General features: G+C 47.6%; 1 protein-coding gene and 1 long non-coding RNA gene across 7 annotated transcripts in view; one reads left to right on the forward strand and one right to left on the reverse strand.

The window, feature by feature from the left end:
- The window catches only part of LOC135041696 (uncharacterized), a 183,717-nt gene that overhangs the window by 141,608 nt on the left and 26,283 nt on the right, over positions 1-15,826 (forward strand). The window lies entirely within an intron of this gene.
- LOC135041630 (endosome/lysosome-associated apoptosis and autophagy regulator 1-like) overlaps positions 1-15,826 on the reverse strand; it is a 480,370-nt gene that overhangs the window by 86,186 nt on the left and 378,358 nt on the right. For all 6 annotated transcript variants that reach the window (XM_063954952.1, XM_063954950.1, XM_063954951.1 and 3 more), the window contains 2 exons: positions 8,294-8,548; positions 4,869-5,042 (listed from right to left, as the gene is read on the reverse strand). In XM_063954952.1, coding sequence (XP_063811022.1) covers positions 4,869-5,042; positions 8,294-8,548 — 429 coding nt within the window. The remainder of the gene's footprint in view (positions 1-4,868; positions 5,043-8,293; positions 8,549-15,826) is intronic.

Consider the following 15,826-nt stretch of genomic DNA (forward strand, 5'->3'; position numbering starts at 1 on the left):
TATATATTACCAACGGTTGCGATGCCGGCCATCAGTATACAGACAAGAGCATCCTGGCCATCAGTATGCTCAGTGGCGCAAAGAGTTCCCTTGCAGGCTCGGTAGCTTGCTTCGCTCTCCACAGGTTATATTCCCACTCATGGTTGGACTGGCCCACAGGGGAACAGAGGAAACCACCGGTGGGCCCCACTGCCGGTTGGGCACACCTCCTCCTCTAGGGATTAGGTTCCAAACTGTATCCTAGTGCACTTTAATTATACATTATACATATACTCCCTTATACTGTATAGGACTATGGGCCCAGCCCATGCACTCTCTTACAGTTAGCCGGGCCTCTGTGATGGTTGGCCATAGCTCCACTATTGCCTGGCCACACACCCTTATGCATCGGCCCCTAACACTGCAGGTGGGCCCGTCTTACCCCAGTCAGACACTGTTCCCACTCTATGGGTGTCGTGGACACCCACGAGTGGGAATAGCCCCTGTGAGGCAGGATTCCGGCTGGCGGCATTGTCAACAGTCGGGATTCGGGCATCGGTATCCTGACCGCCGGGATCTCGTCTGCCAGCAATGCCACTGCATCCCCTCCCAACTTGTCAGTGTGTTGTGCCATCCAGCATGCTGTAGAGATAGATGATCTCTATTTAACACATCTTTCATGCTACAGCATGGCGACAACAACTTGAACTCAGATTATAATGGGCACAAAATAGGCATCCATGTGAATCTGACCTACTGTAAATTAAATAATCAACTAATCATGTAGCATCCATGTGAATCTGACCTAAATTAAATAATTAACTAATCAGGTAAATGTGTTTGGCAAACGTTTCTGCAGTATCAGAATTCAGCATTGGGAGAGGAACCAGATGACAGTGATGAAAGTCTGAATACTAGTTAAAACTTGTTTTTACAAGTGGGATTTAATTACTGGTTAGCTGCAATGTTGTAATCTGCAATCTGTTTTTTTATTGGTAATATATTTTTTTGTCCAACCAGAATGTCAGGTTTCGCATAATAAATATTGTCACTTAATTACATTACGAACAAGCCTACTCACTCAGCAAAATCTTACACAGTATTGTTCTAATTAATTTATAGGTGTTTTATTTGTGCTTACTGTCTTAATGTATTTGATTAACTACTTTGAAAAATAATTATAAAAAAATTAATTTTATGAAAGCTTCAATAACACATACTGTACCAGATGTGGATTCCCCTCAACCAATCCATAGCACTATATTTAATTCTTGATTTATGCCCCGTACATTATTTGTTGTTTTTCCTCCTTATATTCTATTACAGTATATTACTTTCCCCCTTCACTGATTGCACCATGTCCCCTCACCTCTAATTTCCCTTATTACACCACTCAGATACTACATTTTAGATCAGTGTCCCCTCACTGAATGTAGCAGGTCCCCATACCTCATTATTATACCCCCACTCACTGACTGCATTGTATATTAGTGACCCAGGCTTACTGACTGTATCAAGCCCCATCAACTAAAATGCTCATTGGTATCCCCCCTCACCCACTGACCACATTTTATAACAGCATTTTATAATACCCATTATTACACTCTTCAGTCAGTGGGCAATATTTAATTGATATATGGTTCCCGATTTATCATCTAAAGTGACGGGAGATCACAGGGCGATATTCAGTTGTCCCCGTTATCACCTCTATTGCGCTCATAGCCGTCAGGTATAGCCGCGCAAAGCAGTTAAACCCGACTAAAATCATGGGCGTGATTGTGAAAAAGTCCTGTTTGGGCGCCCAAACGGATCACTTTTTGAGCATTTCAGCTCATCAACCCCGTGGGCAGCAAGCTGAAATGCGGATATCGTGCCTGTAGAAACATTTGAATAGCTGCCAGCAGGCGCTACAGGGGATTGAAACAACTGAATTCCATCCAGTGACTGAATTGATTATATATCAGTGCCCCCGCCTCCCCCCATCTCACTGATTGTAGTGCCTGCTACAATCAGTGAGGAGGGGGAGAAATTGACATATGAGGTCTGACAATTAAGTTTGCAAACTCGTTGCGGTAAAAGTGCTACATACCCAGGGGCGGATCCAGAAGAAAATGATAGGGGTTGGCACCATGGAAGGGGCAAGTACATTTGTGTGCGGCTTCGGTGCATGTGAGGTGGCGCTTCTTATACAATGCCCACAGTTGTAGTGCTCATTATGCAATGTCCACTGTACTGGTAGTGCCCTTTATATAGACCCCGTAGTAGTGGTGCCCCTTACGCAATGCCCGTATTGCCCCCAGTAGTAATGACCACAGTCATTTAGCGCCCTAGTAGTTATGCCTCCAGTGGTAATGCCCCTGCAGTTATGACCCCAGTAGTTTCCCCCCCCCCCCCCTTAGTTTAGCCTCCCAGTGGTAATGCCCCCAGTAGTTTGCCTGCTTGTAGTTTAGCCACCAGTAGTAATGCCCCCCTGTAGTTTGCCCCATTGTAGTTTAGCCCCTGTAGTTATGTCCCCCTTGTAGTTTAGCCTCCAGTAGTAATGCCCCCAGTAGTTATCCCCCTGTAGTTATGCCCCCAGTAGTTTGGCCCCCTTGTAGTTTATCCCCCAAGGAGTAATGCCCCTGTAGTTACGCCGCCAGTAGTAATGCCCCTGTAGTTACGCCGCCAGTAGTAATGCCCTCCTGTAGTTTGCCCCCAATAGTTAGCCCCTTTGTAGTTGGCTCCCAGTAATAATGTCCCCGAGTAGTTTGCCCCCAGTAGTAATGCCCCCTAGGAATTTGCCCCCAATAGATGACCCCCCAGTGGTAATACCCCCAGTAGTTGCCCCCAGTAATAATGCCCTCAGTTGTAATACACCCAGTAGATGCCACCAGTAATAATGTCCCCCAGTAGTTTGCCCCCCAGTAAAAATGTCCCCCAGTAGCTGCCCCCAGTAGTAATGCCCCAATAGATGACCCCCAGTAGATGACCCCCAGTAGATGCCCCCCAGTAATAATGCCCCCAGTAGTAATGCCCCTTGTTGATGCCCCCCCCCAGTAGTAATGTTCCCGCGTAGTTTGCCCCCAGTAGATGCCCCCGCTGCACTAAGGAAGAAAAAAAACATCATACTTACCGAGCCCCGCTCACGCTTCCAGATCACTGCAGTTTTCCTCTCTTGGCCTCCTCTCCTCAGCACTATGAGAGAGACGTCATGACTGACGTCTCTCCCATAGCGCACGCCACACAGTGACAGCGGCGGAAGCCGGAGCTCAGTATTGAGCTCCTGCCTCCGGCTTTCGGTGAGGAGAGACGGGCGCCCGCTGGTAACACAATCTCAGCGGGCGCCCGTCATCTCCCTGTGCGGCGCCGGCCAGAGGCGGATTTAGACCTCATGGGGCCCTAAGCGAAATACCGATTTGGGGCCCCCCTACCTCAAACAATCCATAGCACTATATTTTTGTTTTGACTTATGCCCCCTTACATTACAGATGGAGTTCCGTCTGTGCCTGGGCCTATCAACGCGTCTGAGGCGCGTACGTGTCCGTGACACGCACGCGCCCCATTCACTAGAACGGGGCACTCCCGGCGGGGCTAAGCGGCGACCAATCAGACAGAGAGTGTCCCATAGAGGTACTGTGTGCGTGCGCCGGAGGCGTGCGCACACAAAAAATTAGTGTGGCCAATTAAAATGAGACGTGATACACAGACATATGCCCCCAATAGTGCAGTGCCAAATCCACAATTGCACCCACAGTGCCAGATCCACAAATGCCCCCACAGTGCCAGATCCAAAAATGCCCCCACAGTGCCAGATCCAAATGCCCCCACAGTGCCAGGTAAACAATTGCCCCCACAGTGCCAGGTATACAAATGCCCCACAGTGCCAGGTATACAATTGCCCTCACAGTGCCAGGTATATAAATGCCCCCACAGCAGGTATACAAATGCCCCCACAGCAGTGCTGCAGCTGCTTACCGCTGCTGCTGCTTCTCCGCCCGGCTCTGAGGGTGCCAGGAGGAGAGCGCGGCTATGTCTGGCGCCGGTGGCGGCGGCGTGTAGGACTTCAAACTAGCTGCTGATTCGTGAGCCAATCAGAGCTCGCTGACCGGCGACTCCTGATTGGATGCCGGACCACGAGCTCCGATTGGCTCACGAACCGGCGGCTGGTTTGAAGTCCGCTACACGCCGCCAGACATAGCCGCGCTCTCCTCCTGACAGCTGAGACACGTTGCCTGCTGGACTGAGCGGCAGCGTCTCAGTGACACAAGCAGGTAGGGGGGGGGGGGGGGGGGAGACCGCTGGCGCCGGGGGGGGATGGAGGCCACAAATGACAGGGGGGGCACGGGCCCGAGTGCCCCCCCCCCTGGATCTGCCACTGTACATACCTCACTGCAGATTATCACTGTGGTTGCCTTCAAAGTACTTTCTTTGGGAAGCTATGCACAGATTGTCAACCCCAAATCCAACCTTCATAACAGCCTGCCGGGATTATTCGGCCAGCCCAGCCCACAGACAATTTCAGTGGCCAGAAATGCCCTTTTATACAGCATTGTAGGCGAGCCCCCTGGGACGAGCAGGGCCCTAAGCAGCTGCTTTGGTTACCTTGTAGTAAATCTGCTACTGTACAATGATCATTTGTGTCATTATGACCACGCCCCCACAATTTGCAGCATTTAGCAGTGGGAGATGGGGTCACGATAATGTGATTCATGGCAAATCACATCATTGTGGCTCCACCCACTTCACTGCAGAAGTTAAGAAGACACAGGAAGAATGTCTACTATCCCAGAATCGCTACACAAAATTCAGAAGTCTTTTACATATTCTGGGAGAGCAGAAGTATAATATTGACACAATTTCATGTTTACCTGCAGCTCTATAGCAACATACTGAGCCATACAATAACACACCTGGTTTCCACAGAGGCTGATGCTGAATTGATGAAAATATTTGAGTCCTTTGTTGGTGAATTTGGAAGGTGTTACACATGTTGTTACATTTGAAAGTGAAGAAAAGTCATATTGCAGTTTCCCTCCTCCTGTCGATACTGTCAGCTGGCAATCACTAAAGCACAAGGAATGAGCCTAAAGAAAAAGAAATTATGATGAGAAAAATTGAGAAAGGTAAATATTGTTTTACAAAGCAACATGGCACAAAATGTGCATGTGAGTAAAGCAACAAAACCTTTTTATCTTTTTCTAAGACTAAACAGACAATATCAGGGGCTTTGTGAAGGGCGAATAGCTACAATTACCTGTGTCCTCTGCAGGGGCTTTAAAAATGCAGGGGAGGCGTAACCACACTCCCAGTGATGTCACAATCATGACCCTTGGAGTGGCGGAGGCAGTGCTTTGTGGTGGTACACACCTTACATATTTATACAACAAGGGAGCATTGACATTTTCACCTACTTCTGTATGAATGAAGTATTGGGGTCATTTATAATTTCTGCAGTGCTGGAGACATCACTGATCTCCTGATCACAAATCTGCCCCAATAATTTCCACAGTACACATACTTAGTATAGACTTCTAGATATTGCATTGTTTGGCATTAAACTGTAGTTTGCCCATGACCATTCCTCTAGTCTACCTACAGTAGATCACCAATCATTTGTTTTAACCCTCCTGGTGTGTCTACCCTGTTTCATACCTTTGTGTCACGTGCAAAAAGCCATCCCCTTCAATACCATTTGCAATGTAACCAATAAAGACATTAAGAAATCACTGGTCCAAGTACAGATCCCTGGGATACTACACTGGCAACATTTCCCTCCTGAGAATGCACTCCATTTACCACAACCCTGGTTTATATTCTGCAACAAAGATCTTATTCATTAAACCATTTTAAGCTGGATATATACCTAATACACCCGTTGGCCCGTTCTCCCGATATCAGGTGAATGGACATTGATTGTATAAGTGTGTATGCAGTGCCAATGCAGGAGCGTTTGCCGCTAAATAGCTTATAACTCTCCTGCAACGGTCGGGAACAGGAGGTCACATCGCATGTGCTGTACAGCCGACCTCCCGGTCCCCATATAGGAGCTGCTTATTGCCCTTCTGCTGCTGCCAAATAACAGGGATCACAGAGCTGTCATGTAGTTTGGCTGGCCAGCTGTCGGGATCCCAGCGCCCAGCATACCGGCACCGGGATCCCGAGTGCCAGAATGCCAGCAGCGGGGCGAGCGCAAAAGAGACCCTTGCGGGCTCGCTGGGGTGGGGGAGGCTAGTCCGTTAGTATATTAAACACTATCTGGCTAATATTTTTTCCAAAAAGGGTCTCAAAAAGCCTAATTTACTATATTATGCTAATACAAGGTTTGGCTAACTGCTGCAATTATCGTCATTAGTATTATCCACAGTGGGGCAAGTGTGCGGGTACGGTGTAACCTTAAGAATTTGGCAGCAGGTACGCCGTACCGCCACCCGCACACATTTCAGCGCCCCCACTTTAGGGAGTACGCAGGAGACCGGATTGAGGGCAGGAGGGACACGTGCTGTGCTCTCCTCTCCCCAGCAGCAGAAGAAGACAGTACTGTGAGTTGCACTGCTGGGGCATATCTGGCACTCTGGGGGCATGTGTATCTGGCACTCTGGGGGCATGGGTATCTGGCAAAGTAAGGGCATATATGGCACTCTGGGGGCATGTGTATCTGGCACTGTGGAGGCATATCTGGCCTTTGTGCATCTGGCACTGTGGGGGCATATCTGGCCTTTGTGCATCTGGCACTGTGGGGGCATATCTGGCCTTTGTGCATCTGGCACTGTGGGGGCATATCTGGCCTTTGTGCATCTGGCACTGTGGGGGCATATCTGGCCTTTGTGCATCTGGCACTGTGGGGGCATATCTGGCCTTTGTGCATCTGGCACTGTGGGGGCATATCTGGCCTTTGTGCATCTGGCACTGTGGGGGCATATCTGGCCTTTGTGCATCTGGCACCGTGGGGGCATTTGTGCATCTGGCACCGTGGGGGCATTTGTGCATCTGGCACCGTGGGGGCATTTGTGCATCTGGCACCGTGGGGGCATTTGTGCATCTGGCACCGTGGGGGCATGTGTATATCTGCCCGCCCCCATATGTGTACCACGCCCCCATTTTCATTGGCCATGCCCCATGTGGCATTTGGCCACACCCATTTTTTTGGGCACAGTACCTATAAGACATTTTTTCTACGTGCACCACTGATTATCCATGCAATGTGTAAGAGATCCATCTGAAACAGGCTTCCTTTTTCCATACACACGAATTGCATAGACCTCTTGTGCGGTGCTACCCATTATCAGTCCATTTCACACTATGCGAAATTCAGCAGGGGTCCATCTAACTCAGAGTTGATCGCAGGTATGCAAAAATACAAACTTATTTCTTTCTATGCATGTAAAAAAAAAAAAAATCACTATGCATTCATGAGGAGAGATCTTTGTGACTCAGAATCAAGCCCACATCTTATTCTCTACTTCCAATGTAATACAGGGGTTCGCTATGAAGTCCCGGTAGCCGGGATGCCGGCAGTCACATGACTGACACCGGCATCCCGACATTGAGGCTTCCGGCATTGGAGGGGTTAAGTATTTTCTTCCCTCCCCTAACCCACCTGGGGTGGTGGCTAGGGCTAACCCTCAAGGGGTGGTACTAGGGCTAAACCCCCTCCACCCCCTCCAGTGCCTATCCCTAACCCCTTCCCCCTTGGGCACTAACCATAACCGCTACCCTGATACCTTTGAGATGTCGGCTGTCAGTCTTTCGGTGCCGGTCTCCCAAGTGGTGTCAGGATTCCGGCGTCCGTTTCATGACATCCAGCATCCCGACCATTTGGATGCTAAACGCATCCCTAATACAGACATTATCTGGGAAATCACCTTCATCTACTACAAAAGTAGATAAATAAATAAATGTCTCTTATGGTGCGTACACACTGGCCAATATATTGGGCGTTCTATTGCATGGTCGATATATCATGGGTCTGTCGGCCAATGTGTGCGAGCTATATGTCTGAATGCCGTCGGCCCTGCAGCACAGCTGATGGCAAATATATCTAATAATATATTGGCGCATCGTGCTGTGTGTACGGGCAGTCAGCCGACCGCCTGTACACTTGCTGCAGGCACTGGCTGTGACTGACAATTGAATGGGCAGGCGCATGTAAACGCCTCCCCAGTTCGTGACATCAGTCCTGACGATGCTCAACGCATTGCCTGGTCGGTCTGTAGATATATCTACCAGTGTGTACCCAGCATAATACTTATCAAACTATAAGGGAATGAAGATAATTCACTTTTAGTATGCAGAGGTCAGACAGTTTTCTTGTAAGCAGTTTCTACATCATACTTACATCATTACTCTTTGTCCCTGGGCCACACGGAGTACAAGTTTCCACACCAAATGGTAAGTGCGATTGCAGGTAAGTATTTACTGGGCATGAAATGCATCTGCTTGTGTGCTTGTCAATGTAGTGTCCAGGAGGGCAGGAGACACACTGTGAATCTGTGTCTGTGGCACATGGCTGGCACCAAGATGCTACTCCATCCTTTGCATTGGTAACATTTATTGAATATATTTTTGCCACATCCCCTGTGTATTTGCGTCCCTAGGTAAGAAAAAAAGGAGCCAATATAATTTACCAGAAGAACTTCACTTAACATACAAACACCATTTTTCAGATTTCATTTTTATATTATTGAATAATACATTTATGCAGGAATGATGAAAACAAAATAATCTGATTTCAAATAAGAAAACAGCTCTTATACCTACATAATTTGTCTCAGTAGTTATATTTTTTAAAAGCACCTTTGGCTGAAATTTCTATTTATTTCAGCCATTGTATGCTTTTGTTATTATTATTATTAATAATAATTTTCAACATTTATAGTCTACATATTCTGTTGCACTATACAATTGTATATCTATGTTACTATATCTATTTAAAAAATGTAATTTCAATAATAAAATGGATACCACAATTTCAAATATTCTGTTTTGACATATGGTTAACTAGAGAAATCCTAATTAGTGATTATGCCTACTAATGTTGCTCATCAAATACTTTTGAGTCTAAGAACATTGAGGAGAGGTTGACATTAATAAAATTGTGCTGTGAAAATAAGTAAGCTGATGAAGCAGCAACCCAGGGCATTTGCTGAAACTAGTCCCAGTCCCACCAATCTTGTCCAATCATTTTCCCTGAATTCTAAGATAAGAGCAGATAGAAAGTTAAATTCAAACAAAAAGTGCATCCGAGTTATAATGCACAAGTTTATTCTTACTATAGAGTGAAATGTAAATATATCAAAAGTAGAGGATGAAAAATATAAAATAATTTTCTAGGAAAACAACTTTACTATTAGTATTTTGTAAAGTTAGGGAATATTATGAAAAGTAGTCCATCTTCAACATTATTCCTATAAGATTCATAATACAACCCTAGGGTGCAACAGTCAGTCCAGAAGTGGATCCATAGGCCCAAATGTATTAAGCCTTAACAAAAGATGAAGTTCAGATGGATAAAGAGTGATAAATGACCAGCTCATAAATGTAATTTTTCAAACACAGTCTGTGACATGGCAGTTAGGAGCTGATTGGCTGCTCATTTATCACTCTTTGGGGGGTAATTCAGAGTCAGACCTGATTGCACGCTAGCTTTTTTCGCTGTGCTGCGATCAGGTCAGAACTGCGCCTACACCGCAATGCGCATGCGCTTCAAATGGTTACAAAGCGGATCGTTGCTGTGCGATGGGTTTTACGAAGAATCCATTCACACAGCCGATCGCAAGGAAATTGACAAGAAGAGGGCACTTGTGGGTGTCAACTGACCATTTTCTGGGAGTGGTTGGAAAAACGCAGGCATGCCCAAGCATTTGCAGGGCGGGTGTCTGACGAAGCAGCTGAGTAAGGGTGCATACAAACTGGGCGTTTTTGCCAAGCACGTATGCACAGCGATGATGGCTGACATCGCTGGGCTGAAAATCGCTCAGTGCATACACACAGAGCAATTTTCCCCCCTGCCCAGTGATGTCAGCAGGGGTGAACGGCTTCCATAGCAGGACACTATGGAAAGCTGCTCACCCCGCCGTTCATCTACTGGTAATACCAGCAGATGAACGGCAGCCGCCGGTGATGAAGCGGGAGTGTGCATCAGCGCTCACCACTTGTGCACACACACTGGGCGGTTTTCAGCTGAAAGCAGCTCAACACACCAAAAGTGACTTGCTTTCAGCTCAAAATCATACAGTGTACATGGGCTTTAAGTCCTGGGCTACTCAGAAACAGCACTACTCCGCTGCACATGCGTTCGCACACTTGCACAGCTAAAATACACTCCCCTGTAGGCAGCGACTATCTGATCGCAGTGCTGTAAAAAACTGCTAGCGAGCGATCAGGTCTGAATTAGACCCTTTATCCATCTCCACTTTATCTCTTGTTAAGGCTTAATACATTTGGGCCATAATGACTACAAATGCTTGTGCTGATAGACCCTGTGGCAAAAGATAGTAGATGCAGCAATGTGTGTATGCTTGATTGTATTGGACTCACCCAGAACTTAATAGTATCAGATATCTGCTGCTATCACCCCTTTTTTTTTATCACAGAAGCAGCCCTGTAGAAATCTATGGGACTACTTACTTGCTGAAAGTACCAAGCTCTGGAATGTGAAGCATTTTAAAGTTTGGCCCTGGTAGGTAACACCATCTCCAGGGTATTAAGGCTAGTGGGGGCCCCAGGGCAACAGAAAAATTGACTCTGCACCCCACTGCTGTCACTACTTTGCCCCATGAGCTACAGGTTGGAAAAGGATCTGGAGAGGGACCTGTAGGCTCCGCTCCCTGGCACTCTCCACTCGTGCATGTGTGGTCAGTAGTATGTGAAATATCTCAGTGTATGTCCACGATAACTACTGGGTGTCAGGCTGCCAGATAAAATGACTGCTAGTTAAATGGGTTCAGTATGTTTGACCGCCGGATGGGATGTCAGCGGTCACAATACTGACGCCGGCATCCCGATGTTTGAAATCCCATCAGACGGAAGGTAAGATTGTTACCCCCTCTCCCACCACAGCCTAACCCTAACCTCCCCCAACAGTATCTAACCCCAGTGGTTCCTAACCCTAACCCCCCCTCCCCATAGTCTAACCATAATTCCCCCTTCCTCACAGCCTAACCCTAACCTCCCCCAATAGTATCTAACCTTAACCTCCCCCCAGTGGTGCCTAACCCTAACCCCCCCCCCCCCCCATAGTCTAACCATAATCCCTCCTTCTTCACAGCCTAACCCTAACCTCCCCAATAGTATCTAACCTCCCTCCCCATAGTCTAACCATAATTCCTCCTTCCTCACAGCCTAACCCTAACCACCCCCAATAGTATCTAACCCCCCCTCCCCATAGTCTAACCGTAATCCCTCCTTCCTCACAGCCTAACTCTAACCACCCCAATAGTATCTAACCCCCCTCCCCATAGTCTAACCATAATCCCTCCTTCCTCACAGCCTAACCCTAACCACCCCCAATAGTATCTAACCCCCCTCCCCATAGTCTAACCGTAATCCCTCCTTCCTCACAGCCTAACCCTAACCACCCCCAATAGTATCTAACCCCCCCTCCCCATAGTCTAACCGTAATCCCTCCTTCCTCACAGCCTAACCCTAACCACCCCCAATAGTATCTAACCCCCCCCATAGTCTAACCGTAATCCCTCCTTCCTCACAGCCTAACCCTAACCACACCCAATAGTATCTAACCCCCCCGTAGTCTAACCATAATCCCTCCTTCCTCACAGCCTAACCCTAACCACCCCCAATAGTATCTAACCCCCCTCCCCATAGTCTAACCATAATCCCTCCTTCCTCACAGCCTAACCCTAACCACCCCCAATAGTATCTAACCCCCCCTCCCCATAGTCTAACCGTAATCCCTCCTTCCTCACAGCCTAACTCTAACCACCCCAATAGTATCTAACCCCCCTCCCCATAGTCTAACCATAATCCCTCCTTCCTCACAGCCTAACCCTAACCACCCCCAATAGTATCTAACCCCCCTCCCCATAGTCTAACCGTAATCCCTCCTTCCTCACAGCCTAACCCTAACCACCCCCAATAGTATCTAACCCCCCCTCCCCATAGTCTAACCGTAATCCCTCCTTCCTCACAGCCTAACCCTAACCACCCCCAATAGTATCTAACCCCCCCCATAGTCTAACCGTAATCCCTCCTTCCTCACAGCCTAACCCTAACCACACCCAATAGTATCTAACCCCCCCGTAGTCTAACCATAATCCCTCCTTCCTCACAGCCTAACCCTAACCACCCCCAATAGTATCTAACCCCCCTCCCCATAGTCTAACCATAATCCCTCCTTCCTCACAGCCTAACCCTAACCACCCCCAATAGTATCTAACCCCCCCCCCGCCCCCCGTAGTCTAACCATAATCCCTCCTTCCTCACAGCCTAACCCTAACCCTTCCCGGGTGGCACCTAAACCTAACACCACTCCCCCCAGTCCTAACAACACTAACCTACCCGATATACTTACAGTTGAGATTCCGGTGTCTGTCTCCTGACTCTGGCTTCGACATTCTGACGGGTGTCGGGATTCCGGCATCGGTATTCAGACTGCCGGGATCTCGACATCCAGCATCTTATCCACATCCCGGTCTGACAGGCATTTTATCTGTGTATGCCCAGCATTACAAAGGCACAAGAGATAGAGACAATTGATTTCTTCAGCTGCAAACATGTATTTAGTGTCCTGTATCATATTCTTATTCCCTATAGATATAAACTTGAAGCAGGGCCCTCTTATTTATTTACTTTTTTATATATGCTGCCACTCTGGGCGCAGGGCGACTACACATGGATGCCATCCCATTTGGTGTGCAGCAATGCACCCAATTTTTTTTTCTGTAGTATAATTGTAGTGTGAGCAGTAAGGTGTCTTGGGACAGTGTGAGCTGTGTTGGGGAGTGAGCTGCGGCATGAGTAAAGAGGAGTGATGTGGCAGTGTAAGTGGTGATGGGGAGTTGTGCTGCATGGTAAACAGTAAGGTGTCATGGGACAGTGTGAACTGTTTAAGGGATAAGTTGCAGGGAAGCAGTGAGGTGTGAGCTGTGGGGTGAGCAGTGATGTGTGATGGGGCAGTGTGAGCTCTGGTATGGAGTGAATTGCAGGGTTAGCAGTGAGGTGTGATGGTAAAGGATGAGATGTGGTGGAAAATGAGCTGCTAGTTGAGCTGTGATGGGGCAGCATGAGCTGTGGGGTGAGCAGTGAGATGGGACAGTGTGAGATGAGGGGGGAGGAGTGAGCTGCGAGGTGAGCAGCGAAGTGTGAGAGCAGCATTAGCTGGGGGGGGGAGCTGCAGGGTGCGCAGTAGTAAGGTAAAATGGGATTGTGTGAGCTGTGGTGTTAGTGAGTTGTGGGGTAATCACTGAGGTGTGATGGTTACAGGCGAGTTGTGGTGGAGAGTGAGCAGTGAGGTGTTATGGGACAGTGTAAGCTGGGGAGGTGAGAGAAGCAGAATGATCAGTGGGCTGTGATAAGAGTAAATTGTGCTGTTGGGGGAGTGAGCTCCAGGGTTACTAGTGAGGTGTGATGGGACAATGTGAGCTTTGGTGGCGCAGTGTGAGCTGCAGGGTGAGCAGTTAGCTGTGATATGACATAGTGAGCTGTGGTGTGGAACAGTGACATGCGGTGGGGTGAGGCAGAGCCTTTCATGTCATACTAACATTGCGCCAGAGTTTTGACTGTATAAATATATGAAAAATAATAGTTATGGTAAGAACTTACCATTGATAAATCTATTTCTCCTAAATCCACAGGATAACATTGGGATATAAGGTAGCGACAGCGGATTGGCACCAAACGATCAAAGCTTTCAGCCTCCCAGATGCAACGGGCCCGTCCCTATATCCCTGTCTCAGGCAATTCAGTTGTTTTCCAAAGCGCAATGCAGGGGCATCATAGAGAGCCCTAATCAGGCGAGAACAACATACATGCACACCCTTCCGTACAAGTAGGAAGAGGTTAGAGAGTGAAAGGATCTTCAAATCAGGTGCGTCAGGGTGGGCTCCCTGTGTATCCTGTGGACTTAGGAGAAATAGAGTTATCAACGGTGAGTTTACCATAACGATTATTTCTCCTGCAGGGTCCACAGGTTATCCACAGGATAACATTGGAATGTCCCAAAGCAATTTAGTGGAGGGGACGCTTCTGATTGGACAGGAGAATCCTTCGCTCGAATTCAGCATCCTGAGAGGCAAAGGTATCAAGGGCATAATGTCTAATGAATGTGTTAATGGAAGACCATGTGGCTGCCTCACATATCTGTTCTGCTGAAGCATCACGTTGTGCTGCCCATGACGGACCTACCTTACGAGTAAAGTGAGCAGAGACATTAGCCGGAACAGGGAGATCAGCTTGAGAATATGCTTCTGAAATAATCATTCAAAGCCACCTCACCAGTGTCTGCTGGTCAGCAGGTCATCCTCTTTTGTGAAATCCATAAAGAATGAAGAGTGTGTCTGTTTTTCTGATGGCACTGGTACGATCCACGTTGATCCTTAAAGCACGGACTACGTCCAACGATGCATCTCCCGCAGAAAGGTCTGGCCATTGGAAGGCAGTGACTACAATTTCTTCGTTAAGGTGGAATTTAGACAGCACCTTAGGAAGATACTAAGATTTGGTTGTGAGAACCGCTCTATCTGGATAAAAAAAAAAAAAAAAATCAGAAAAGGAGGGCGACATAACAATGCCCCTTAATCTGAAACTCTTCTACCTGAAGCAATAGCCAGCTGAAAAAGAACTTTAAAAAAATTAGAGATGAGCGGGTTTGGTTCCCTGAGAACTGAACCCCCCTGAACTTCACTACCTGAGCCCGGATCAGAGACCGGCTCGGGATTTCCCGCCTGACGCGGAAACCAGAACAAGGCAAAACGTCATCATCCCGCTGCCTCATTCTCGCAGGATTTGGATTCCATATAAAGAGCCGTGCATCGCCGCCATTTTCACTCCGGCATTGGAGAGTATAGCGAAAAGACGTGTTTCCAGCCTCAGTGTCTGTGCGGGAGGGAAAGTGGGGTGATGATTCCAGTGCTGTCTTGAGCTGCTCTGTCCAGTGTAGTATCTTATGCTGCATCAGTCCAGTCACAGTGGTGGTGTCCTCTGCTGCTATATGTCCAGTATAGCTGTATAAATCCAGTGCAGTGGTGCTGTGTTGTCCTGCATCAGTACAGTGTTAGTGTCTTGTGCTGTATCAGCCCAGACACAGTAGTGATGTCCTCTGCTGCCATATGTCCAGTGCTGCTGTATAAGTTCAGTCCATTGCAGCAGTGCTGTGTTGTCCTGCATAAGTCCAGTGGTGGTGTCCCTGTACTGCCGTATAATTCCAGTGGTACTGCCGTATAAGTCCAGTCCAGTTATACTGCCGTATAATTCCAGTGATACTGCCGTATAAGTCCAGTGGTACTGCCGTATAAGTCCAGTGGTACTGCCGTATAAGTCCAGTGGTACTGCCGTATAAGTCCAGTGGTACTGCCATGTGCTGTATATTATTTACTCCATTTAAAGGGGTTATTAATATTTAATCCAAATAATTTTTACAGGGTTTGCTTTGTGTGGTGTAGGGATACGCTGTCCTGTGCCACATATTGTGTTATATAACTCCACAAAAGTAATAGAGAACAAAAAGTTGGTGGCTAAAATAGGGAAAGCTCAAGAACCTCCTAGTGCTGAAGCTGCTGCCACTAGTCATGACAGACAATGAAATGCCATCAACGTCGTCTGCCAAGGCCGATGCCCAATGTGATAGTAGAGGGCAAGTAAAATCCAAAAAGCCAAAGTTCAGTAAAATGACCCCAAAAATTTTTTTTTTTAA

Source organism: Pseudophryne corroboree, chromosome 2 (assembly GCF_028390025.1).
Source record: "Pseudophryne corroboree isolate aPseCor3 chromosome 2, aPseCor3.hap2, whole genome shotgun sequence".
NCBI classification, from domain to species: domain Eukaryota; kingdom Metazoa; phylum Chordata; class Amphibia; order Anura; family Myobatrachidae; genus Pseudophryne; species Pseudophryne corroboree.